This window comes from Monodelphis domestica, chromosome 3 (assembly GCF_027887165.1).
Source record: "Monodelphis domestica isolate mMonDom1 chromosome 3, mMonDom1.pri, whole genome shotgun sequence".
NCBI lineage: Eukaryota > Metazoa > Chordata > Mammalia > Didelphimorphia > Didelphidae > Monodelphis > Monodelphis domestica.
In genome coordinates, this window is record NC_077229.1 from 28,492,131 (window position 1) to 28,519,630 (window position 27,500).

A 27,500-nucleotide genomic window follows, 5' to 3' on the forward strand; every position below is an offset into this window, starting at 1 on the left:
GGAAGCAGGCTGTACACCGAGCACTCTCGGGGCCTCAAAGGTTTTTATACTCTACCACGACCATGACAGGCAGTCATTCCCTAAACAAAGCCCGAGTGTGGCTGAGAGGATAGCGAGTCCTTCCAGTCACACGACAGGGAGAAGGCGGCCGGCAAGACAGTAATGATAACAGCCATTCCTCAGAGGGGAAGAGATGGCACCTGTTGGGGAGGTCCAGACCCTTGGTCCAACCTGTGGACCTCCCCAGGCCCACGGCTTCATGGAGATAACTGGGACCCTCTCCCTCCCCCATCAGTCATCCTACGGCCGATCCCCTAACCCTGTCTGGTTCGGCAGGGCCTGTCGCGGCTCGAGCCATCGGCACGGGCTCCAAAAGCCAGGCTTCCCCCGGCACCACAATGAAGGCTCAAAGCAAGACTTCGGTGCAGGTGTAGACACATTTCGTGGTGTATAAAGGTCCCTCCCAAAAGAATCTAGAGAGACCCGCGTCTCACAGCAGAAACCAAGCCGAGTTCCCCGTGGGTTTACGACTAAGACGTAAGGGGGCGTCACACACAATTCACTTGGTGCTCTATCGAGAGGGGACGAGTTCACAGCCCAACGAGGACTAGGGAGGAGCACAGAAAACAATGGACAATTTTGATGACATGAAATGAAGACGTTTCACATCGATAAGACCAACATAGCCAAAACTAGAATTGGGAAAAAGGCAGGCAACTAGGAAAACCATGTACACATATACATGTATGCACATGCTTAATACACAGACAACATACATCGACACACACCCAATACAACACATGCACACCCAATATAGCCATAATGGCATTTATGCCTACACACACGAACATACATGTGCAATTCTGTATATACACGTGCACTAGAGACACACAGTCCTATTCGTATGCACTACAACTTCCTACACCTACATGGATACACATACACATACAATATACACAGACCCATGCCATATACATCTACGGGGAATTGACTCAGTTCTGCAAGAATAAGAGCCATTCCCCAACTGATCAATGGTCAAAGGATCTGGGCTGGCAGACTTCTAAGGAAGAGATTCAAGCTATTAATATCCACGTGGTTCAATGCTCCATATCTCTAACTAAAAATGTCCATGAAAGCAACTCTGAGGTCCTGCCTCCCAGCCAGCATATCGGTTAGGTTGGTGCAAAAGGAACATGATCCACGTGGCCGGGCTCTGGGCGAACCAGCCCAAGAACGCACTGCACTGGGCCCCCAACGTCACTAGAGCGTGAAGGGCGACGTCCATGCCCCAAAGAGTTGAAAGAAAGAGAAAAGGGGCCTATACATGCAATAATCTCTAACTCTTTTTTGGGTTGCAAAGAAATAAATTATGCCAGAGTACTACGGTGATAATAACGAAAAGGGAAACCTGGGGACCTCGTATGAACTGAAGGGTAGGTGAAGGGAGCAGAAACAAAAACCCCCAAACAGTTTCTGTAAAAAGACCCCACGGCAAAAACAAACCACTCCAAAGTCGTAAGCTTCCTGCTCCATAATCCCAGAATGAGGACAAAGCCCGCCAAGGGGATGCAAGAATGGGACACATTTTTGTACGTGGGAGGGTAGGAAATTTGTTTTGCTGGGCTATGCGTGTTTGTGCCAAGGGTTTGGGTCCCCCTCCCAATGGGGTGAGGGAGGGAGGGAGAGGTGACAGATTTGTGTTTGTTGCAAAAAAAAAAAATTGCTATCAGACTGCCTGTGGGAGAGAGCTACGCAGAGTGGCCTTCTGGAGTGGGAGGGGCCTTTAGAAATTATCTAGTCCAATGGCATTGTACAAACAGAAGGGAGGCCCAGGGCAGGCTGGGGCAGGCATGTCCGAATCACGCACCAAGAGAGTGGCAGAGCAGAGACTTGACCCAAGGTCTTCCAGTGCCTGGTCCAGGGGTCCCTCCACTACTTCACAGTCACACTACGTACAAATGATAAATAAAGCATTCAGCTTGGGCCCAGGGGGGCAGAGCAGGGCTCAACAGGTATTTATTGGGCTGATGAGCGCTCGGGATGGCTTTGGGGCTTTTCTGTATGACTTCTGCCAAACGCTCGCTCTCACGATGAGGCTGTGATCGACCCCGTTGATCCAGAAAGCGGCCGAGGCTTCTGCGGACTCGTTCTCACGGCTGGGTTTTTAGCCCGCAGGGCCACCTTATCAGAAAAGCCTTGAACAGAGACAATGTGGGGTCTATCTGGATCCATACCAGATGGATACACAAGTGTCTAGAGGGCCCAGGGTGGCTGTGAGGAAGGCAGAGCCAGCACGTGTGCTCGTGTAACTATGAAATCTTCCAGGGACATCCTCCCCTGGCTCCGGAAAGCTCCATCTGCACTGTCCGAGCCTCGGCGGGCCCTGCCCAGTGGCAGAGGCTCCAAGGGCTGGCCTAGCAAGAGCCTGGAGTCTGCCTGGCCCTTGAGCATCAGGGCTGTGATCTCTGTGATCTAGAGAAGGGAGGCCCGGGGTTGGTGAGGCTGCAAGTCTTGCGACGTTTACTCTCAGAGGTCGGGCACCCTGAGGGTTTCAGGAGGTGTCGGGAGATGACCTAGAGATGGGTCTCCCCTCCCCCCCCAGGACCCCCTTTACCTGCTGGCTGGGGAACTGGCAAAGCACAGAGGTGATGTTGCTCGCGTACTGGGCCATCACCTTTCGGACTGCCTTCTCCACTGAGGCGGGGATCCGGCCAGCCACGCTGGTCATGATCTCCTGGAGTTCCAGAAGGGGCAAGGAAGGGGACCGCAGAGTGACCATCAGCTTGTTCACCCACTCCTTCAGCTGGAGGAGACAAAAACCGTTCACGACCACCATCATGCAATGGGGGGCCGGAGGCTGTGGGTGGAGCGCAGTTCTGGAAGCCTGGCCAGTGGTCAATGACCAGGCAGAAAGTAGGGCAGACCTCGGATTCTCGAAGCCTTACCTTCTGCCTTACAATCCGTCTGGGTACTGGTCCCAAGGCTTCAGAAGAGTGTGAGGGCTAGGCCATGGGGGTCAAGAGACTCGCCCAGGGTCACCCCGCTGGGAAGTATCCGAGGCCAAATTCGAACCCAGGACCTCTGGCTCTCCACCCACCGAGCTGTCCCCTTGCATTTCTCTTATTACTAGTGATAACATGGTGTTCTTTCAGGTACTTGTTAAGCGTTTGCCATGGCTCTGTTGGGGAATGGCTTTTGTCCTCCTCTACGGTGGGCATCGCCCTCTTGTCAGAAGCTGATCCAAAGGGTATTTCCCCCGGTGTGGCCCTGCCAAAGCCCTCCAGTTGCACGTCAGGCAGCGACGGACTTTATCTTTCATAAACTGCTCTGGCATTCGCCGCCTGCCCACCGCTGTGGGAGGCGCCTGTCTGCTTCTCTCCACCATCTTTAATGGGCTGGCCCGGAAGGGCCGAGTCGTGTCTCCCCTTTGAGGAATTACGTGGGAGCCCCGGCTCCCTTTTAGCCTCATCCCAACGGCTCCACACTGGGCATGGCAGCCTCGAAGGGAATTTATAAATCACGAGGAGAAAACCTGTCTCAGGGCTGCTAGGAGGGCCAAGGCCAAAAGGTCAAGGAAAGAGAAAAATTAATTTTCCAATCGTGTGTGTGCGACTGCAGGCGGGTGTCTGTGTGAAAATGAGTGTGTGAAAGAATGTGAGCGTGTGAGCGTGAGTGTGTGTGAAAGAAGTGTGAGAATAGGGGGGCAAATGCGTGCGTGTGTGACTGAGTACGGGTGGGGGGGGGGTCGGCGTGTGTAGACCGCTTTTCTCATCCCTGAAGTCCCCACCGGAAGCCCCCTCTGCTCACCTTGGTGCTGAAAATTGGCTCTGGCAAACAGTAGCCATTCATGACATTGGTCAAGTTTTCCAGGACGTTGTGGAAAACCTGGTGTAGCTTCTCTCCCATGATGGGCAAAGTCTGCTGGCAAGGGAGGTCCCCTGTGTATGGCTCAGCCTGGCAGGAAATAGATGGGGGAAAGGTCGGACGACGGTGGAATGTAACCGAGAGACCCCCAGACCTCGATCATCTGCTTAATGAGCTGTCTGGCCTTGGGCAAGCTGCTGCCTCCAGCCTCAGTTTCCTCTTCTGTAAAATGAGGGGACTAGGCTAGATTTCTGACTATACAATTTTGTTTGAGTTTGAATTTCTTAGGGACACAAGACTTTGTGACTTTGCTTCCTTCTCCCCTTCATATCCCTAAAGATGGGCGCATAATGGAATAAGACAGCAACTAAAAATTCATAGAAATCTTTTATAAAAAGTTTAGACTTTTTTTAAAACCCTTACTTTCTATCTTAGAATCAATACTGTGTATTGGTTCCAAGGCAGAAGAGTGGTAAGGGCTAGGCATCGGGGGTCAAGTGACTTGCCCAGGGTCACCCAGCTGAGAAGTGTCTGAGGCCAGTCTTGAACCCAGGACTTCATCTCTAGGTCTGGCTCTCAATTCCCTGGACCACCTACGCTGCCTCCTAAAGGTTTAGTCTTAACATAACCCAGGGAAGGAGAGCCAATGCCTCCAGAATATCAATCCAGAATAATATGCTCATTCATTCACTCAGCAAATGTTTGATTATCCAGCCCTTTCCGGGGGCCTCTCACCCAGGCTCTAAGTCCGTGCTGGGAGCCTGAGAGAGTAAGACAGACATACAACGATGGGGTCAGTACCAGTCTCTGAAAGAGCAGAGGATGTGAGCAGGGAACTCTCTACTTGGATTATTTCAAGAATGAGAAGCGAGCACTTCTTAGCAAGCAGGCTATTTAGGGAAGGGGGTGGGCACATCGAGTCTAGTTTGCCCGAGAGAGAAGGTTTCCTCCCTTTACTGGAGACTTTTCAAGCACAGGCTAAGGGAGTCCCTGCCCTGTCAGGCCTGTGATGGACATTTAGGCCTCAGCTAGGAGGAGGCCAAGAACACGAGGTCTGAGGTCAGAGAAACTGGGTTCAAATCTTGACCCTGCTACTCTCCACCCAAATGACCTTCTAGTTCAAGGCCCTTCCCTTCCTGGGTCTGATGCTTGCCTTTAAAGTGGAGGAAGCAGAGACCCTCTCTCTCCCCAACACTGGCCCTGGACCCAGCCAGCTCTAAGAACCCCTGATCAATCCTCTCAGGGCCATCACTCACCGCATGAACTTTAGAAGGATCGTCCAACTCCAGCCTGGCTATCACACAGCCCCCTTGGAGGACGGCTCCCGGCCGCCTCACGTAGTGGACCCGGCCATCTTCCTGGACATTCAAGGTCATGATCATCTTCATTACCTGCAGGGTTACAGAATGAAGAGGCGAGGAAAGGAGCCCCCGAACCTGGCTGGTGTGGCGGTACGAACCCAGGAGTGCTGAGGCTGGGACGTGGGACAGACGGATTGGTCTTGAGGTAGGGACTGCTCACCCCCAGACCTCTGAGGCACACACCCCAGCGACTGCTTATTCTGTGATTACCAGAATAAACCCCCCTTCCAAGCTCCCCTTCATGTGTTGGCTTCCCCAATTCGAGTATAAGTTCCATGAGGACAGGAACATCTTTGCTAGTATTTGTATGCTCCACACTTAGCATAATGCCTGGTAAGTGATAGCAAGCGATTAATAAAGGCTTGTCCTATCTATCTATCCATACATCCATTTGTCCGTCCATTCATCTATGTATCTAATCTATCCATCTATTCATCCATTCATCCATCTGTCCATCATTCATCTATGTATCTAATCTATCCATCCTGTAAATCTTGAAATCTCTCAGACTTGTGAATGTTAAAAATTTCCCCATCGGGGAATTCTTAATTGGAACAAATTCCCTACTGAGAAACATTCCCCATTTTCATGTGAGAACTCGCCAGGATCAGAAATGGGAGGACCTCTACTCCACCCATACTTAAGACTGCTTTAGGGGAGAAAACTCCTTAATAAACAATGAAAGTACTTGGATCCATGCTTATGGTGGGGCAAGGAGTTCTTTGAGCCAGCCCTGTTTTAAGAATTGATACAATGGGATGCTAGGTACCTAAAAGGGTCGGGCAAGTTTTCTCTTGATGAGATTAGTTGACTCAGCTGTGTTTTCTCTAGTTCAGACTTACTGAGGAGATTGGTCGACACAGCAGCATTTTTTCTGGTTCAGACTTACTGAGGAGATTTGTCGACTTAGCAGGAATTCAGATGGGCAGTCCTTTGGAAAGCGTCTACAGTGATTGATAGATGTAGGGACTTAGGGGAGGTGACATGGGAGAAAAACCCCTATATAAGAAAAAGCAGAATCCTTTTGGATAGATCCTTTTGGAGAAATCCTTTTGGAGGATCTCTGATGAGGATCACTTGGGAAGAATCTCTTGAGAGAGGCTCTGGAGAAGGGAAGCTCTTGGAGGACAATCTCTAAGGAGGTCTCGCTGGAGCTCCTCCTCTGTCCCTCTGGAGGCTCTGGAGAGAGGCCCTTTGGAACAGTCTCTGGCTGGAAGGCTCTCTGGTGAAGTCAGCTGAGATGGAGCTGGCCTGGTGTTACTAGAATCCTTGTTTAGCCAGACCTTGTGGTGAATGTTAAAAAACTGACTGATTTCTCTCTTAAGACTCAGATCTAGGCCATATTGGCTTGAGGCCCTTCATACTTATTCCTTTCTTTCTCTCTCTCTTTCTTTGATTACTCATTGTATTGTTAATTAAAATCTCTATAAAACCCAGTTGACTTGGGTATTTGAATAATTGGGAATATTTCCCTGGCGACCACCTTATATTTGATTTAAAACCCAAGACACTGTAGTGAAACATATTTCTGCAGTCAAAATTTACTCACCCTCTCTTATATCTAACACAATTTATATCTTCCACCATTTTAACTCACTACAGTTTAAGACCTCAACCATTTTAAATCTCACAATCCATCCATCCATTCATCTATGTATCTAATCTATCCATCTGTCCATCCATCCATTTGTCCGGCCATTCGTCCATCCATCCATCTGTCCATCCATTCATCTATCTATGTATCTAATCTATCTATCCATCCGTCCATCTGTCCATCCATTCATCTATGTATCTAATCTATCCATCTGTCCATCCATACATCCGTCCGTCCATCCATCTGTCTGTCCATCCATCTGTCCTTCCATTCATCTATCTATGTATCTAATCTATCCATCTGCCCATCCATACACCCGTCCGTCCCTCCATCCCTCCCCCAGCTCCTTCCCTGCAAAAAGGAACAGAGGAAGGGCTCTAGTGCATGGAGGATTCTGCATGGGATAAGGGTGGCGCACAGGTGCAATCAGCACCAGTGGAGGGAATCTCTGTTCTCCTAAGATGAGAAAAGTCGCCCAAGAAGCTGGCCCTGTGACTATGTGGGCTGGGAGCTCTTGAGCGCCTGGAGGAGGCTGCGTGGCAGGCACGGGCTAAGTGCTCTACACCTACGTGCCATTTGGTCCTCGCCTTGCCGGGGGCTGCTCTCAGGGTCCCCGTGTGACGGTGGTGAGTCCCTCGCCCGGCTTCAAGGGCCTGAGCTGGGATCTGAACTCCCCTCTTGGCAGCTGATCCAACGAGCTCTCTCCGGGGCAGCCTGGGCTGAGCTCTGGGCCGCCCAGGGCCAGGCTCTTGGTGTTCTAGGCCCGGGTTTGAGCAGAGCTCCTGCCTGATTTTAAGAGGTTGGCATATTCATTAAAAGAATTCTAACAATCCCAGGTCAGCGGGCAGGCTCCGGCAGGGCTCCTTCCCCACGCTGCCTAAGGGAGGGCTGGCTCGGCCTTTGGGCCTGTGGCTTGGCTAAAGGGCCTGAGGCCACGCTCATCCAGTGGGTGGAGAAGTCCAAGCCGGACAGTGTCCAAAGGGATCCCCGCAGGCTGGAGCTCTGAAGAGGGATTTTAATGGTGCCTCGGCTTCAGAGCTGGAGGGAACCCCGGGGCCCTGACTACAGACGAGGCAGCCAGTGCCGGCGGCCATGACGAGCTTTCAGAAGGCTGCGGGGACCCTGGAGAGCCACCGGGGATTGGGTGTGCGGCCTGGATCCAAGGCCCCGGGGACGGCCGCTTTGTGCGGAGAAGAGAGGACGGGAGGGGGTACCCGGGGAGGAGGGCCCGGGGACGGCCGCTTCGTGCGGAGAAGAGAGGACGGGAGGGGGTACCCGGGGAGGAGGGCCCGGGGACGGCCGCTTCGTGTGGAGAAGAGAGGACGGGAGGGGGTACCCGGGGAGGAGGGCCCGGGGACGGCCGCTTCGTGCGGAGAAGAGAGGACGGGAGGGGGTACCCGGGGAGGAGGGCCCGGGGACGGCCGCTTCGTGCGGAGAAGAGAGGACGGGAGGGGGTACCCGGGGAGGAGGGCCCGGCCGCTAGGAGCGACTGAGGAAGGGGCGGCAGCCCAGGTGAGGACGAGGCGCTCGCACAGGGGACGAGTCCCTCAGGAGGTCTCGGGGTCGGCAGAGCCCCTACAGGTGGGTCCACAAAGGCCAGACACCACCCGGCTTCCTCGCTCAGGTCCGGGTGAGCCGACAGGGCTCCGGAGCGCCCGATTTTCTGCGCCAGTGCACTCAGGAGGGGTGCCTGGGGTCGCGGGCCTCTGGGCCGGCTTCCAGACTCACTTCAGGCTCCCCCCAGGGCCCAGCAGGGACTCCAGAGAGCTCCTCCCCCGCCCCGAGCCTGCAAGGGGCAGGGCAAGGCCGGCGGCTACCTCCATCTCGGCGTAGGTGCTGCCCGCGGCCAGGTGGCCCCCGTCCTCCACGAGGTACTGCACCAGCTTTCCGGCCGACGGAGACCTCAGGATGGTGGGGTCGTTCTCCTTCTCAAACACGCACGTCTTGTTGCCGATGGTGATCCGGTAACTGCGGAGACAAGGGCCCGGTGGGGGACGCTTCAACCCAATCCCGGAAAGCTCCCGCCGTGCCTAGCCGAGGAGCCGCCGGGCAGACCCGGGGTCGCTGCCTCCCAACAGGAAGGGGATCCTGGTTCAGAGGTGGGCCGGATCCTGGGGGTCGGGGGGCCTCCGAGGCTCCTCCAACCCCAGGTGCAAGCTTGTGCGTCTGGGGCTCACCGAGCGGACAGGATCCACCCCAAATCCCACGAGGCCCGACGTCGGGGCTGGCCTTATTTTTAAAGCACATCACGGGACATTCTGAGGCAGACCCGGGGGCTCGGGCCAGGCTGGCCCTCAGAGGCCTCTCTCACTCCCAGTGGCGGGGGGAGGTGGAGCCCCGAGGCAGGGCCCTGGGCACAGCAAAGGCCAGTGAAGAAGGCGCGAAGGCCCAGCCTTTCACAGATGCCCCAGCGCGCAGGCTGCCAGATGCTGTGGCTGGGAAAGGAAGGGGAGCAGTGGAGAGCGCTCTGGCCCAGGAGGCAGCACGCGGGGAGGCTGGGCCTTTCTGGTTCTCAGAGGACCTTACTTTCTGCCTCAGGAACCCTGAGCCAGAAGGACAAGGGCTACGGGGAAACTAGGAAACCGAGAGCCCGGCCTGGCCAGGGGAGGCCCTGGCTTCCAGTCGGACCTTCCCGGCTGTGTGACCCTGGACGAGTCACCTAACCCCCATGGCCTAGCCCTTCCCCTCTTCTGCCTTGGCGCCTTACACAGTGTTGATTCTAAGGTGGAGAGTGAGTTTAAAGGGGGGAAAGAAGGACAAAGGCAAGGCAAGGGGACTTCCCCGGCTCAGACAGCGAGGAAGTGTCTGCAGCCACAGGGCCTCCCCCCTCCCGGCCACCAAGCCGCTCTCTCCGCCCCCTCTCAATAGCTTCTCCAGCCCATCACCCGGTGTTGGGGAGGGTCAAAAAGTACAGGCCCACAGAGCATCGGGCGGTGCCCGGGCACAAGGCCAAGGGGGGGAGGCCCTGGGCCCCTGGCAGGCGCGCCCACGCTGCTTTGGCACTCGGGCCCCTGGCAGGCGCCTACCTGTCTATCTCTTCCTTCATGTACGTGGTGTAGCTGTTCCCGTCGTAGGACAGCAGCAAGCCGCCGTCGTTGAGCCTGTGGGCGTCGATCTCGATGTGGCAGTTGTTCATGATGAGAACAAACATGGTCAGAGACTGCCGCGCCACCTGGGGAGAAGCGGGCTCTCAGCGGCAGCCCCCGGAAGGGAGGGCGCCGGGCAGGGCCGCCTGGCCCTTTCCCAAAGGGAGAGGGGCTCCCAGCCTCCGCTCTCCCCCGGGGCCCCCATCACCAAGTGGCCAGATGGAAGGCTGGACCTGCGAGCCTCCAGGCCGGGAAGCTCCAGCCCTCCGGAATGGAGCCCGCAGGGAGCCCAGAGCCGGGGCGGCGGGGCCGGGCGGCCTCAAGCTCAGGGCTGCGGCCAACAGGCCAGTCCGTGTTCTGACGCTCACTCGCAGGGGGCTTCCGCTCATTCGAGGGAGTCTTCCTGCCGGACCTCGGGGACGGAGGGCCTCAAGGACCCTCTAGGCTGACCCGAGGCCCATCTCCTGTCCCGAATGCCCACGAGGGCACGGCCAGGCTGCCAAGACCCTCAGAAACGGCCCCTTCTAGTTATGAATCGGTGTGAGCTCATACAGGCTCATTAAGGCCAAGCTCACCTCTGGAGGCACACTGCGGAACTTTCTCTTATTTCTTTCTTCATTCATTCATTCATTTATGTTTAGGCCTTACCTTCTGTCCTAGTATCAATTCTAAGACAGAAGGGCAAGGGCTGGGCAATGGGGGTCAAGTGACTTGCCCAGGGTCACCCCGCTGGGAAGTGTCTGAGGGCAGATTGGAACCCAGGACCCCCTGACTCCAGGCCTGGCGCTCTATCCATGTCGGGGCTACGTCTGCCCCGAGCCCACTTCTGGAGTTTCCTCTTCACAGGAAGCATTTTCCTACGGTGACCCCTGCTATTTCTACCATCGCCCCAGTTCCTGGTCCTGAGGGCCAAATAAAATACATTTAATCCTCCTCCTTCAAATGCCTTCAGACCCCCGGCACATCCCTCTGTGCTCTTCTCCGGACCAAACATTCCTTTCTCTTTGGAGAGATTCTCCCGGGGCAGGAGGCCCTTCACCAGCCTGATCTCCTAACAGGAACTGCACAAAAGCCCACCAAGGCCCTGGAACGGGGATGCAGATCGGCTTTTTAAAAAACAAACAGGGACAGCTACCTAGCACGATGGAAAGAGCGCCAGGTCTGGAGCTGGGAGGTCCTGGGTTCAAATCGGGCCTCAGACACTTCCTAGCTGTGTGATCCTGGACAAGTCACTTGACCCTCATGGCCCAGCCCTGACCACTCTTCTGCGTTGGAACACAGTATTGATTCTAAGGCAGAAGGTGAAGGCTTAAAAAAAGATTCTCCCCTACCAGGTGGGAGTCGGGGGTAAGTGTGTGGTCTTACCTTGAGGATGTACTTCACCCCTCCATAGATCAGCTCCACATCCACAATGTTCAGGAGAGAATCTGCTGGGAGAACCTGGCCCCTGGAACACAGACAGACAGACCGAGAGCCTTCAGAGTCGCTCAGCTGCTTTTCCATCTTTCAGAACAAGTGGGCCCACAGCTTGGGCTAGAACGGTCTTCAGCGTGCAGTCAGCAAGAACACCCTGGATATTTGGGGGCTCGGTAACAATACCTGCTGTTTGGGGGGATCAGCAACAGTATCCCTGAAATTGTGGGGATCTGGAATAATACTTCTGCTATTTTGGGGATCATCAACGATACTTCTGCTATTTGGGGGATCATCAACGATACTTCTGCTATTTGGGGGATCGGCAACGACACTTCTGCTATTTTGGGGATCATCAACGATACTTCTGCTATTTTGGAGATCATCAACGATACTTCTGCTATTTGGGGGATCATCAACGATACTTCTGCTATTTGGGGGATCATCAACGATACTTCTGCTATTTGGGGGATCATCAACGTTACTTCTGCTATTTTGGGGATCATCAACGATACTTCTGCTATTTTGGGGATCATCAACGATACTTCTGCTATTTTGGAGATCATCAACGATACTTCTGCTATTTGGGGGATCATCAACGATACTTCTGCTATTTGGGGGATCATCAACGATACTTCTGCTATTTTGGGGATCATCAACGATACTTCTGCTATTTTGGGGATCGGCAACGATACTTCTGCTATTTTGGGGATCATCAACGATACTTCTGCTATTTTGGGGATCATCAACGATACTTCTGCTATTTTGGGGATCGGCAACGATACTTCTGCTATTTTGGGGATCGGCAACGATACTTCTGCTATTTTGGGGATCATCAACGATACTTCTGCTATTTTGGGGATCATCAACGATACTTCTGCTATTTTGGGGATCGGCAACGATACTTCTGCTATTTTGGGGATCATCAACGATACTTCTGCTATTTTGGGGATCATCAACGATACTTCTGCTATTTTGGGGATCATCAACGATACTTCTGCTATTTTGGGGATCGGCAATGATACTTCTGCTATTTTGGGGATCATCAACGATACTTCTGCTATTTTGGGGATCGGCAACGACACGCTGTATATTTGAGAGCCCAAATAATACCCTTGATATCTGAGGGTTGGCAACAACAGTTCTGCCTTTAATATGACCTACTGGAGGGTCCACTTATCGCCAAGGGTAGGAGAGAGCTTTAGAGGGCCCCCCGTTTATATCATCTTTTACTCGTATCACTTGGAAACTCAAGCATCTGCTATGGAAGCCTCCTCCAGAAAGAATATTCCTGAGAAACCGAGCACCTGGCCCTCTAAGGAACCAACCAATTGTACTTTGGTTCCCTTATCATCCAGTTCCCTTTGAGCTGATAACTAAGTGGGAAAACAGCACCCCTTCCTCCTCCCCCTGAAATTTTGTCTGATGGTGGCTTCAAAGGAAAATGATGAAGGCCAAGAATCCGGCATGCGTGAGTGGGCTGGGAAAAGTCTGCCCTTCTCTCGGTTGCAGCCTCCAATTCAGCCTCACCAATTCAGAGCAGCATGAGGAAATCAAAGAATCGAGAAAGGGGATCACCTGCATTATTGGGGCCCCAGGCGGTCACCCCATGTCCTGCAACATTGCACCAAGAGTCCAAAGGGCACCGCTCTGCCCTCAGCAATAAAGAGCCTCCCAGAGGCTTTACTCAAGAACCACTGATGGCCTCTTTCATTCACTCAACCGTCCAGGCTTTCTGAGAAGCACCCAGGAACCCTGTGAAGATTCCCAGGTCTTGGGAGTCCAGAGACCAAGGTCTGAGGCGAAGCTTTGCCACTGATTAACCCCACGACTGAGGTCGTGTTATGGAGCCACTTTGGGGCTCTGCTTCCTCTCCTGTAAAGTGAAACCGGTCGTCCTTGGACAGTCGGTACTTCCGGCTGCCCTCAGTTGCTCTGAGGGAAGAGCTTTGTAAACTACAAAGTGCAAGAGCCGTGCCCTGTCATTAAGCAATGAATAGGTTGGAGAGAGGTACAAAACACACAAGACAAGGGAAGATGCTGTCTTCAAGAAGATGGCATCAGGGGCAGCTAGAGAGCCAGGCCTAGAGATGGAGAGGTCCTGTGTTCAGAGCTGGCCTCAGACAGCTGGGTGAACCTGGGCAAGTCACTTCACCCTGATTTCCTAGCCCTTACAGCTCACTCTCCTGCCTTCGAACCCAGTACACAGTATTGTATTACCAAGAAGGTAAGGGTTAAAAACAAAACAAAGATGGCCTCCAGACGGGCAGGACCATTTGAAACATCCAGAGCAAGGAGGGGTGGTGGTGGCCATGGAGTCCAATGTTCTCCTTTTATGTAGGAGGAAGCAGGACCAAAGTAGCTACAGTCAGGAGAGCAGATGAGGAAAACCGAGGCCAAGAGAAGGGCAGCAGCCCTGGGATTTACACTCCAGTTCTGTGCAGACACACACACACACTTTATTAAAAATAAATGTAAATGAGACTTCCAGTTAAGATGGCGGCTTAGAGAAAGCTAAAGTTCAGATCTCTGGAAAACCCTTCCTGACCGATCTCAAACTATAAGCTCCTAAGGCGCCGAAATTCAAAACGATCAACAGCACAGACCCTGGGAACCCTCCTCCTGGACCTGGACCCGGTTCAAAAGGTACGGCTCCCCTCAAAAGCCAGAACCCGAGATCACTTGGACCTCAGGGGTAGGAGCGCAGAGTCCAAGGCTCCCGGAAGCCGCAGCCCGGCCGGGCTCAGAGAGCAGGGTCCTCGGAACAACAACCCTCAGGGCCTTCTACCGAGTCCCGGTGAAAGTTACTGCCTGGGGCTCCCACTGCAGAGAGCTGGTCCAAACAACAGCAACCCTCAGGGCGGGCAAGACAGCCTCACGGGCTGGATCCTGCTATCCAAGTCTCAGTGAAAGTCTGTGCTCTCGGAGCTTGGGGAAGCGGTAGCCCATCCCCCCGCAGGCCGACGAAACAGCCTCACGGCCAGCGATTCTGAAGGCAACTTCCGGAAAGCGAGCCGGGGGGAGAGTGTGGCCTCGTGGTCCGACCCTTCCATTCCAGTTCCAGTGAGGCATATTCAGTTTAACCCAGGGAAAGATCATAGAACCAACATCTGCCCAGGACTAAAGCCTCTGAACACCAGACAGAGATAAGAAAAGCTAATCCTCCACATTCAGAGATGGCAAACTCCACAGAAGCACAGAAGCCCCAAAATACCAAGAAAAATAAGAAGAAAGGGGCGACTTTGGACACATTCTATGGAGCTAAAATACAAAATACAGAGCAGATAGAAGAAGATATACAAGAAAATTCTCCAAAATCTTCCAAAGGAAATAGAAACTCTCCACAAACCCATGAAGAATTTGAATCAGAAATGACCAAAAAGATGGAAGCCCTCTGGGAGGAAAAGTGGGAAATAATGCAAAAGAAATTCACGCATCTACAAAACCAGTTTGACCAAACTGTAAAAGAAAACCAGGCTTTAAAGCAAGAACTAATAAAGCAAAGCCAAAACACCAAGAAATTAGAAGAGAACATAAAATATCTCACCGACAAGGTGATAGATCTGGAAAATAGAGGGAGAAGAGAAAATTTAAGAATAATTGGACTCCCAGAAAAGCCAGAAATAAACACCAAACTGGACATGGTGATACAAGATATAATCAAAGAAAATTGCCCAGAGATTCTAGAACAAGGGGGCAATACAGCCACTGACAGAGCTCACAGAACACCTTCTACACTAAACCCCCAAAAGACAACTCCCAGGAATGTAATTGCCAAATTCCAAAGCTATCAAACAAAAGAAAAAATCCTACAGGAAGCCAGAAAAAGACAATTTAGATATAAAGGAATGCCAATCAGGGTCACACAAGACCTTGCAAGTTCTACTCTGAATGATCGTAAGGCATGGAACATGATCTTCAGAAAGGCAAGAGAGCTGGGTCTCCAACCAAGAATCAGCTACCCAGCAAAACTGACTATATACTTCCAAGGGAAAGTATGGGCATTCAACAAAATAGAAGACTTCCAACTTTTTGCAAGGAAAAGACCAGAGCTCTGTGGAAAGTTTGATACCGAAAATCAAAGAGCAAGGAATACCTGAAAAGGTAAATATTAAGGAAAGGGGAAAAATGTTATCTTCTTCTTTTACTCAAACTCTCTTCTATAAGGACTACATTTATATCAATCTATGTATACTAACATGTGGGGAAAATGTAATGTATAAATAGGGGGTAAAGAAAGACCAAATAGAATAATGGTTCTCACACAAAGATTCATATGGGAAGGGGAGGGGAAGAAAACTCCTATAAGAAGGAGAGGAAGAGGGGGGGGGGTTTACTTAAACCTCAATCTCAGGGAAATCAACTCTGAGAGGGGAAAAACATCCAGATCCATTGGGATCTTGAATTCTAGCTTACCCAACAAGGGTAAGGAGAAGGGAAAACCAAGGGGGGGAGGGGGAGAGGGAGAACAAAAAGGGAGGGAAAGAGAGGGGGGAGGGGGAGGGAAGAAAAAGGGAGGGACTAAAAAGGGAAACATCAAGGGAGGGGACAAGGGGGACTGATTCAAAGTAAATCACTGGACTAAAAGGTAGAGCCGAAGAAGAAAAGGTTAGAATTAGGGAAGGCAATCAAAATGCCAGGGAGTCCACAAATGACAATCATAACTTTGAACATAAAACGTAGACGAATAGCAGAATGGATTAGAATCCAAAACCCTACCATATGTTGTCTTCAAGAAACACACATGAGGCGGGTTGACACCCACAAGGTCAGAATTAAAGGATGGAGTAAGACCTTCTGGGCCTCAACTGATAGAAAGAAGGCAGGAGTGGTAATCATGATATCTGATAAAGCCAATGCAAAAATAGACCTGATCAAAAGGGATAGGGAAGGTAATTATATTTTGTTAAAAGGGACTCTAGACAACGAGGAAATATCATTAATCAACATGTATACACCAAATAATATAGCACCCAAATTTCTAATGGAGAAACTAGGAGAATTGAAGGAAGAAATAGACAATAAAACCATACTAGTGGGAGACTTAAACCAACCATTATCAAATTTAGATAAATCAAATCAAAAAATAAATAAGAAAGAGGTAAAAGAAGTGAATGAAATCTTAGAAAAATTAGAATTAATAGACATATGGAGAAAAATAAATAGGGATAAAAAGGAATACACCTTCTTCTCAGCACCACATGGCACATTCACAAAAATTGACCATACATTAGGTCACAGAAACATAGCACACAAATGCAAAAAAGCAGAAATAATGAATGCAGCCTTCTCAGATCACAAGGCAATAAAAATAATGATTAGTAATGGTACATGGAAAACCAAATCTAAAACCAATTGGAAATTAAACAATATGATACTCCAAAACCGTTTAGTTAAAGAAGAAATAATAGAAACAATTAATAATTTCATCAAGGAAAATGACAATGGTGAAACATCCTTTCAAACCTTTTGGGATGCAGCCAAAGCGGTAATCAGAGGCAAATTCATATCCCTGAAAGCTTATATTAACAAACAAGGGAGAGCAGAGATCAATCAATTGGAAATGCAATTGAAAAAACTCGAAAGCGATCAAATTAAAAACCCCCAGCAGAAAACCAAATTAGAAATCCTAAAAATTAAGGGAGAAATTAATAAAATCGAAAGTGATAGAACTATTGATTTAATAAATAAGACAAGAAGCTGGTACTTTGAAAAAACAAACAAAATAGACAAAGTACTGGTCAATCTAATTAAAAAAAGGAAGGAAGAAAAGCAAATTCACAGCATTAAAGATGAAAAGGGGGACAGCACCTCCAATGAGGAGGAAATTAAGGCAATCATTAGAAATTACTTTGTCCAATTATATGGCAATAAATACACCAATTTAGGAGAAATGGATGAATATATACAAAAATACAAACTGCCTAGACTAACAGAAGAGGAAATAGAATTCTTAAATAATCCCATATCAGAAATTGAAATCCATCAAGCCATCAAAGAACTTCCTAAGAAAAAATCCCCAGGGCCTGATGGATTCACCTGTGAATTCTATCAAACATTCAGAGAACAGTTAATCCCAATACTATACAAACTATTTGACATAATAAGCAAAGAGGGAGTTCTACCAAACTCCTTTTACGACACAAACATGGTACTGATTCCAAAACCAGGCAGGTCAAAAACAGAGAAAGAAAACTATAGGCCAATCTCCCTAATGAATATAGATGCAAAAATCTTAAATAGGATACTAGCAAAAAGACTCCAGCAAGTGATTAGAAGGGTCATCCACCATGATCAAGTAGGATTCATACCAGGGATGCAGGGCTGGTTCAACATTAGGAAAACCATCCACATAATTGACCACATCAACAAGCAAACTAGCAAGAACCACATGATTATCTCAATAGATGCAGAAAAAGCCTTTGATAAAATACAACACCCATTCCTATTAAAAACACTAGAAAGCACAGGAATAGAAGGGTCATTCCTAAAAATAATAAACAGTATATATCTAAAACCAACAGCTAATATCATCTGCAATGGGGATAAACTAGATGCATTCCCAATAAGATCAGGAGTGAAACAAGGATGCCCATTATCACCTCTACTATTTGACATTGTACTAGAAACACTAGCAGTAGCAATTAGAGAAGATAAAGGAATTGAAGGCATCAAAATAGGCAAGGAGGAGACCAAGTTATCACTCTTTGCGGATGACATGATGGCCTACTTAAAGAATCCTAGAGATTCAACCAAAAAGCTAATTGAAATAATCAACAACTTTAGCAAAGTTGCAGGATACAAAATAAACCCACATAAATCATCAGCTTTTCTATATATCTCCAACACAGCTCAGCAGCAAGAACTAGAAAGAGAAATCCCATTCAAAATCACCTTAGACAAAATAAAATACCTAGGAATCTATCTCCCAAGACAAACACAGGAACTATATGAACACAACTACAAAACACTCACCACACAACTAAAACTAGACTTGAACAAATGGAAAAACATTAACTGCTCATGGATAGGACGAGCCAATATAATAAAAGTGACCATCCTACCCAAACTTATTTATCTATTTAGTGCCATACCCATTGAACTACCAAAATACTTCTTCACTGATTTAGAAAAAACCATAACAAAGTTCATTTGGAAGAACAAAAGATCAAGGATATCCAGGGAAATAATGAAAAAAAACACATACGATGGGGGCCTTGCAGTCCCTGACCTAAAACTATATTACAAAGCAGCAGTCATCAAAACAATTTGGTACTGGCTAAGAAACAGAAAGGAAGATCAGTGGAATAGACTGGGGGAAAGCGACCTCAGCAAGACAGTATACGATAAACCCAAAGATCCCAGCTTTTGGGACAAAAATCCACTATTCGATAAAAACTGCTGGGAAAATTGGAAGACAGTGTGGGAGAGACTAGGAATAGATCAACACCTCACACCCTACACCAAGATAAATTCAAAATGGGTGAGTGACTTAAACATAAAGAAGGAAACCATAAGTAAATTGGGTAAACACAGAATAGTATACATGTCAGACCTTTGGGAGGGGAAAGGCTTTAAAACCAAGCAAGATATAGAAAAATCACAAAATGTAAAATAAATAATTTTGACTACATCAAACTAAAAAGCTTTTGTACAAACAAAACCAATATAACTAAAATCAGAAGGGAAACAACAAATTGGGAAAAAATCTTCATAGAAACCTCTGACAAAGGTTTAATTACTCATATTTATAATGAGCTAAATCAATTGTACAAAAAATCAAGCCATTCTCCAATTGATAAATGGGCAAGGGACATGGATAGGCAGTTCTCAGATAAAGAAATCAAAACTATTAACAAGCACATGAAGAAGTGTTCTACATCTCTTATAATCAGAGAGATGCAAATCAAAACAACTCTGAGGTATCACCTCACACCTAGCAGATTGGCTAACATAACAGCAAAGGAAAGTAATGAATGCTGGAGGGGATGTGGCAAAGTAGGGACATTAATTCATTGCTGGTGGAGTTGTGAACTGATCCAACCATTCTGGAGGGCAATTTGGAACTATGCCCAAAGGGCGACAAAAGAATATCTACCCTTTGACCCAGCCATAGCACTGCTGGGTTTGTACCCCAAAGAGATAATAAGGAAAAAGACTTGTACAAAAATATTCATAGCTGCACTCTTTGTGGTGGCCCAAAACTGGAAAACGAGGGGATGCTCATCAACTGGGGAATGGCTGAACAAACTGTGGTATATGTTGGTGATGGAATACTATTGTGCTCAAAGGAATAATAAAGTGGTGGAATTCCATGGAGACTGGAACAACCTCCAGGAAGTGATGCAGAGCGAGAGGAGCAGAACCAGGAGAACATTGTACACAGAGACTGATACACTGTGGTATAATCGAACGTAATGGACTTCTCCATTGGTGGCGGTGTAATGTCCCTGAACAACTTGCAGGGATCCAGGAGAAAAAAACACCATTCATAAGCAGAGGATAAACTATGGGAGTGGAAACACCGAGAAAAAGCAACTGCCTGAATACAGAGGTTGAGGGGACATGACAGAGGATAGACTCTAAATGAACACTCTAATGCAAATACTATCAACAAAGCAATGGGTTCAAATCAAGAAAACATCTAATGCCCAGTGGACTTACGCGTCGGCTATGGGGGGTGGGGGGGAGGAAAAGAAAATGATCTATGTCTTTAACGAATAATGCTTGGAAATGATCAAATAAAATATATTTAAACTGAAAAAAAAATATTTATAGCTGCTCTTATGAGGAAATTAGAGGGAATATCCATCAATTGGGGAATAGCTGAACAAACTGTGGTATATGATAGTGTTGTAATACTATTGTGCTATAAGAAATGATGAGCAGGATGATTTCAGAAAAAGATAGAATGAACAAAACGAACTGATGAAGAGTAAAATAAGCAGAACTAGGAGAACATTGTTAACAGTAATAGCAAAACTTTTGGTCATCACCAATCATGAAAGATTTAGCTACTACTCTCAGCAATACAAGGACCCAGGACAATTCTGAAAGTCTTATGACTAAGAATGCTATCCACCTCCAGAGAAAGAATTGTTGGAGTCAGAATGAAGATTAAAGTAGACTACTTTTCACTTTGGTTTATTTGTATTTGTATTTGAGGGTTTTGACTTCATATGAGTATTCTCTCACAACAATGACCAATATAGTAATATGTTTTGCATGATTCATACATGTATAACCCAGATCAAATTGCTTACCATCACTAGGAGTGGGGAAGGAAGGGATGAAGGGAGACAATTTGGATCCTATAATTTTGAGAAATGCATGTTAAAAATTATTACATGTAATTAGGAAAATAAAAAACTTTAAAAAAAAGGAAAAAAAATAAATGTAAATATACTTCTAATAAATACAAACACCTGGTATGCACACATCACCTATAAAAATGGAAATACTGTGTGTGCTTATATTTCTGTGGCGCGGCATTTATTCGATTTATAGTCGCATTTTTATGGCTATGGCGATATAGAGGTACATATCTACATCAATTTAGCTCTCCAGAGACACGTGGAATACCAGGGGTCTGTTTCGAACCTCTCCATCTTATGTATAAATGGATGTCAATTTCTGTGTCACATGCATGTGTCCATATATGTAAATGTGCTCAGACACCCCCCCAGAGGATGCCCCGGCGCCGACTCTGTCTTACACACCCCGGGCTCGTGGAGACACTCATGTTCAGAGAATAACCGCACGCCGTACCTTTCCAGGGAGTGCAAGAAGTCGGTCATACAGGTCCTGAACAGGGCGTCCGCTACGTTCAAGGCTCCACAGACCACCCCAAGCATGATGTCGGGTTTCTCGGCCTAGGAAAGAACGAGCTTTTCCATGACTAGAGGCCCAGCTCCTCAGCAGGGAGGAGGCTCCGAGGAGGAGGAGGGGGAGGATGAAGAGGAAGAGGGGGAGGGGGGGAGAAAGCAGGGGAGGGGGAGGAGGAGGTCATCCTGGGTGGCCATCGGGCCGCCCCCAGCCACTGTAGCCTCCCCAGGGAGTGAGGGCTGAGCCCTGTCCAGATGCCGGCCGGGACAGCAGAAGGAAGCCAGAGGAGGTTTCTGAGAGGGCGGGAGCTCACCTGGACTCTCTCGGCGATCAGGTGATCCAGCCAGCCCGTGTCGATGTCGTTGCTCTGGAAGCTTTCTGTCTCCAGCAGGTTCACGAGGTACTCCACGGTGGTCCTGAAATCTCCCCGGATCGACAGTTCCTTCAGGGCCACCACCATGTTCCTGAGAAACACACACGGCCCCCCTTGGCACACACACATTTCCCTTGGGGTCCCCGGGCCTCCCGCTGATAAGGGACCTTGCAACAAGAGGCTCGTCTGGTCAGATTTAGAGTAGGAACGGCCTTGGGGGCCCTCAAGTCCCAGCCCTCGTTTTACAGAGGAGACAAGACAGAGCTTAAGTGATTTTCCTGGACACGGCTAACATATGTTGGAGGCAGGATTTGAACTCAGGGCTTCCCAATTCCGGTAGAGTAAGATAAAGTCTTAAGACACCACCCTCAGGGAACAGCTGGATTGAGAGCCAGGTCTAGAGACGGGAGGTCCTGGGTTCAAATGTGGCCTCAGACACTTCCCAGACGTGTGACCCTGGGCAAGTCCCTGGACCCCCATGGCCTAGCCCTGACCACTCTTCTGCCTTGACCCAACACACAGGACTGATTCCAAGATGGAAGGTAAGAATTAAAATAATAGTAAGACATCATCCCATCCTTCATTTTATAAGGAAGGGAGCTAAAGCTCAGAGATGTGCTCTTGTCTCTCCACTTTCCCGCTGAATGCCTACTTTCTGGTAGTATACAAAAAGGAGGAGGAGGGAAGAGAAGGCACGCGGAAGGGGGTACTGACGAGACGGCCTCTTCTCGGTTCTCTCCCCAGGAGAAGCAGTGCCCAAACTGGGAATCCGCAAACTCGTGCAAGCCTCCGGCGGCCGCCACGCTGAAGTAGCCCCAAACGTTCTTGCTACTCCGGAAATTCAGTTCCTGGACGGTCCCAGAGCTGGGCTTAAAACCCTGGAGAGCAAAAGGAAAAGGACAAACGGAGCGATGGGTCAGCACGAAGCCCCACAATGGTTCTGGAGGAGCGGGCCAGGGCCCACGAGACCCTGGCAGATGCCCCTTAACTCGGCTGGAGGGCTCGGGCTCAGGCCAAGGAGGGGACAGACTCGGGCTCTGCCTTGTACGGTCCAAGGGAGAGCACACTCAAGCAGAGACAGTAGGACGAGAATGGCTGAGCGTCAGGAGAAACCTGGACTTTGATGGGGCCGCGATGACCTGGCCCCTCTCCAGTCTGTTTCTGTGAAATGCCAGGAAATGATGCCAGAGGCACTGACCCTCACAGAGCCCCGCAGGAAGGAGGGAACCGAGGCCACGGCCAATAAAGGGCTTTGAAAACCTGAAGGGGTCTCCTCCCCTCTCCAGGCCTCAGTGTCCCCACATTTTCGGCCCCTGGTCTTGCCTCATCTGGGTTCTCGCTGGTGATCCGGGCAGCAATCACATGGCCTCTGGGGATTGGTTGATTGACGGGGTTTTCAAAAGAAATGGGGGTGACCCCCCAGGGCGACTCTCCATACAGGACCCGAATGTCCTTCAGCCTGTTCAGAGGCACCCCCATGGCAATCTGTGGATAGGAGGAAGGTCCTTAGTCTTTGACACACCCTAAAGGGGCAGCTCGCCAGCCCCACAGCTGCAAGATGGGAAAGCCCGCCAGTGGCAAGACTGCAGCCACCAAGGAAAGACAGCCCCTGGCTTTTGTGGATGCTGAGCCATTTGGCAGGGCTATCCTGAAGCATTCTCGGGGCACCCACTAGGTCTTCCTCATCTCTTTCTCCCTTGGTGCCCAGAAAGAGGCATTAAACGGAGTGGCCTCGTATTAATGTTTGATGATTGACTAAAGGAAGGAATGTAGCCCAACGTATACGTGCTCCGACCCTGGCAGTCAGGAGCAGCCCTACCCACTCGCAGCCTGTGCCTAGGAGGATGATCACCTGTAACTGAGCAGCCGGCAAGTTGACATCGGCGATCATCTCGGTGCAGGGATGCTCCACCTGCAAGCGGGGGTTCAGCTCCAAAAAGTGGAAGCAGCCGTCTTCGCTGTAGAGGTATTCTACAGTCCCTGCACTCACATAACCCACGGTCTTAGCCAAGCGCACGGCACACTGTGGTGAGGAAGGACAGAGAGAAGCTGGGGAGTTTCCTCCTGCTCAACAGACCTGATGATGCTCCTCTGGACCCAGGGCTCTGGGCTCAGGGCTGGGGACACACACGTGGAAGGCAGGGCCCCCCTCCTCCAGCTTATGGCTAGCTGCAGAGTCCAGTAAGAGGCCATTGAGAAGGGAAGAAGGTGAGGGAAGGGCAGGCAGAGGGTGCACAGAACCTGAGCAAGAAGGGAGATTTCCCAAGACACAGCTCCCTCACATTGAAATCACACAAAGCCATGAAGGGGGACCATTCCCTGCAGTCCATTAGTCACAACAGCCCAGGGTAAGGGCATGACTTGCCATCCAGCCTAGTCCCTGGCCCTCTTTTCCCTATTGGGAATAAGAAGCTTTTTTCCTCTTCTTCCTCACCCTTTCTTCCTTCTTCCCTCTCTTCTTTCCATTCATCCATCCTTCCTCTTTCCCTCCTTTCCCTCCTTTCTTCCTTTACTTTCCCCTTCCTTCTTCCCTTCTTCCCATCATTCCTTCCTTCCTTCCCCCTCATTTATTTCCTCCCTCCTTCCTTTCCATCCTTCCCTCTTTTCTTCCTTCCTCCCTCTCTCCTGCCTTCCTTCCATCCTTCCTTTCTTCCTTCTACTCTTTCTTCCTTTCTTTTTCTTTCCCTTTTCGTCCTCCTTTCCCCCCTCATTTACTTCCTCTCTGCTTTCTTTCCATCTTTCCTCCATTTCTTCCTTCCATTCTTCCTCCCTACCTCCCATGCTTTTCTTCTGCCTACCTTCCTCCCTTCTTCCCTCCCTTCTATCTATCTATCCTTCCTTCCTTCTTCTCTCCTTCTCTCCCTTTCATCCTCCCTCTCTTTCTCTAGTCTGAGCCTTTCTCTGCCTGATGAATCCCTTACACAACATGCCTAAGGATTGGCTACATAGTCTCTGCCCCAAGCCCTCCTAAAGATGGGAGCTCACTACATTCTGAAGCAGCCCTAATGCCCTTCTGGACAGCTCTCATCCTTCGCAGATCCTTCCTCCTCCTAAGCGCACATCAGTCTCCATGTCACCTTTGCCCACTGGTCCCACCAAAGAGAATCCTTAGCTCTTGCGTACTGTTCCAGTCCAACCTAGTGATCCCCCTTTCTAGGTAGCCTTTGTTGGAAAGCCCCCCCAGGACAGTCTCCAGACTGTTATTAGTACTAGGTTTGTATAGGAAGTGCTAGGGGACCCCCGAAAAAGCTTTCCCAGAAGTGCTAGACTCAGGGAAGCTGCTAGATGGCTCCGTGAATTGAGAACCAGGCCTAGAGTTGGGAGCCTAGAGATCCTGGTTCAAATCTGGCCTGAGACACTTCCTAACTGTGTGACCCTGGACAAGTCACTCAACCCTCATTGCCAAGCCCTGACCACTCTTCTGCCTTGGCACCAACACCCAGTATTGACTCCAAGACAGAAGGGAAGAGTTTAAGAAAGAAGTATGTTTACAGCCTGACTTATGATCTCTAGCAAACACACAGATGAAAGACAGGAGCAGGGTCAGCGGCTGGGGTTGGAGTGGCTCTGGAGACAGACAATCCAATTGTGGCCCACGTGGAAAGCTGGCCATCTTTTTACGTTTCACAACCAAAGATCTAGGGCATGAAGGGTCCTTGGAGGGCCTCAAATCTAACCTCATTTTGTAGATTAGGAGCCTGGGGTTCAAAGACGTGAGGCCACCTGTTCAGGGGCCCGTGTGTAGGATTCAAACCCAGGTCTTCCCGGTTCCAAGCCTAGCATTGTATCTACTCTACATCAAGGGTGTGTCATCTTTCTTGTGTTGAGGATCCCCATTGGCAAGGTTGGTAAAGGTTCTGGACCCTCTTAGGGTCAGAATGTTTTTTTTAATGGAATGAAATGCTAAACTCCAGGTTGGGTTTAGTGACACTAAAGAGAGGTCTTTTTTTGTACCAAGTTCACGGTCCCCCTGAAACCTATCTGAGGAATCAAGGGGTCCCCAGACCTCAGGTGAAGAGCTCTAGTCTCTCCCCTGTATGCTGTGGGTTGTTCTTCAATCATTTTCAGGTGTGTCCCACTCTTTGTGACCCCATTTGGGATTTTCTTGGCAAAAATACTGGAGTGGTTTGCCATTTCCTTCTCCATCTCATTTTACAGATGAGGAAACTGAGGCCAATAAGGTTAAGTGACTTGCCCAAGGTCACATGGCTAGTAAGTGCCTGAGGCTGGATTTGAACTCATAAAGATGAGTCTTTGCGATTCCAAGCCCAGGGCCCTCGCCACGGCACCCCTGGCCACCCCTGCATGCTGCCTCTGATGAATGAAGGTGGAGAGCCAACGAAGAGAACTCTGCGATGCTTGACGCTAGAAGGGCCCCTTCACAAAGGCAGAACACAGAATGTGAGTGAGAGGCAGGGGGCCTCGCACGGCCAGCCCTAGGCCCGCAGGCCCGGCTTCCCACCTGCTCCATGTACTCAAACACCAAGGGCATGGCGATGGTGGCGGGCGCCTCCTCGATGATCTTCTGGTGCCTCCGCTGGATGGAGCAGTCTCTCCCGAACAGAGACACGGCGTTCCCGTACTGATCAGCCAGGATCTGCACCTCCAGGTGCCGGGCGTGCTGCGCCAGCTTCATGACGAAAATCGGGGAGCCCGGGATCTCGCTCTGCACCTGAAAGGAAAGCGGAGCCCCCGAGGCTGAGTGGCCAGCGTCCTCACCAAGGACGGACGCAGCCCTTGACCGCTCTGAATTCCAGAAGAAAGACGCCACGGCGGGCAAGTTCTAGAGAGAATGACTCTCTTGACTTCTCGCTTGGGGGGCCGAGCGTGGGAGAGAGGGAGAGCGCTTGGGACAAAAAATAAGAATTGTAAAATAAACTTTTTAAGAAGGGAAGAAAAAGTCCTAGAGAAGAGGCGACTCGGGATAAAGAGCTGGGCTGCGAGCAGGCTGTCCTGGGTTCCAAGCTGGCCTCAGACACTTCCTAGCGGGGTGCTCCAAACCCTGACAGCTCTTCTGCCTTGGAACCATACTTTGAGCGACTCTTTTCCGTGCCCTTTTCAACTGAGTTGTACGTGCTTCACTTACACATTTTGGACTCGAGGACAGATTCTGAAGCAGAAGGCAAGCTTAAAAAGGCGCCAAGCCCTCGGCTCGCCAGGGAAGCGGCGCGGGTCAGGACGGGGCTCACCTGTCTGAAGAGGTTCGGGAAGTCCTCGGCGCTCTCCGCTTTCCGGATCCCTTTCCCTCCGCCGCCTTCGGAAGCTTTGATCATCACGGGGAAGCCAATCCTTTCAGCAGCCTGAGTGCGAAAGGCGACAGGACCCCCTTCCAAAGTCAGGGAGCTCCGGGGCGCCCCGGCCCTGGCCCCGTGCTGCGGCTGCCCTTACCTGCAGACCTTCCTCCACGTCCTTCACGCAGCCCTTGGAGTACGTGTCGGGAGGGACGCTGATTCTCTTCATCTGCTGGAGATCCTCGTCCTGCCACTCCACCATGAGACCTAGAGGCCAGATGAATGCCGATTGCCCGGGCTCGGCTGCCCAGAGAGGCCCCCCACCCAGGGAGAGCCAGGCCTAGAGACAGGAAGTTCCGGGCTCAAATCTGGCCTCAGACATGCTCTAGCTGTGTGACCCTGGACAAGTCACTTAACCCTGTTTGCCTAGCCTTTGCCCTTCTGTCTTAGAGTTGTTACCAGGACAGAAAATGAGGGCTGTTTTATTTATCTTTTTAACGATCATGCCCACTGTATAGATGAGGAAATAGACGACTTGTCAGTGGCCTTCCTTGGCGATGGATTTGGCCAGTTAGCCGGTGAGCCTGGGCTGCCCAAGAGGGCTCAGGCCTATTGCTGAGGTCGGGTTCCCATAAGCCCCTGCGGCTGGGGCAGGGGGTGCCGCCCCCGGGGCATCTCCATGGGGGGATGGGGCGGGGGCCATAGACAGAGGAAGCACCCCGCAATCACCGAGGCAGAGAGAGAGGATCTGCTC

General features: G+C 50.1%; 1 protein-coding gene across 5 annotated transcripts in view; it reads right to left on the minus strand.

Annotated features, from left to right (window-relative positions):
* Nucleotides 1-27,500, minus strand: part of ACACB (acetyl-CoA carboxylase beta) — a 103,896-nt gene that overhangs the window by 31,256 nt on the left and 45,140 nt on the right. For 3 of the 5 annotated variants that reach the window (XM_056821600.1, XM_056821603.1, XM_056821602.1), the window contains 15 exons: nucleotides 26,904-27,013; nucleotides 26,705-26,815; nucleotides 25,978-26,187; nucleotides 23,368-23,538; nucleotides 22,839-23,000; nucleotides 22,230-22,393; nucleotides 21,456-21,606; nucleotides 21,086-21,189; nucleotides 11,271-11,352; nucleotides 9,846-9,991; nucleotides 8,637-8,787; nucleotides 5,121-5,255; nucleotides 3,808-3,954; nucleotides 2,615-2,803; nucleotides 1,868-1,948 (listed from right to left, as the gene is read on the minus strand). In XM_056821600.1, the coding sequence (XP_056677578.1) occupies nucleotides 1,868-1,948; nucleotides 2,615-2,803; nucleotides 3,808-3,954; nucleotides 5,121-5,255; nucleotides 8,637-8,787; nucleotides 9,846-9,991; nucleotides 11,271-11,352; nucleotides 21,086-21,189; nucleotides 21,456-21,606; nucleotides 22,230-22,393; nucleotides 22,839-23,000; nucleotides 23,368-23,538; nucleotides 25,978-26,187; nucleotides 26,705-26,815; nucleotides 26,904-27,013 (2,114 nt within the window). The remainder of the gene's footprint in view (nucleotides 1-1,867; nucleotides 1,949-2,614; nucleotides 2,804-3,807; nucleotides 3,955-5,120; nucleotides 5,256-8,636; nucleotides 8,788-9,845; nucleotides 9,992-11,270; nucleotides 11,353-21,085; nucleotides 21,190-21,455; nucleotides 21,607-22,229; nucleotides 22,394-22,838; nucleotides 23,001-23,367; nucleotides 23,539-25,977; nucleotides 26,188-26,704; nucleotides 26,816-26,903; nucleotides 27,014-27,500) is intronic. The other 2 variants (XM_056821601.1, XM_056821604.1) reach the window with 1 other exon arrangement.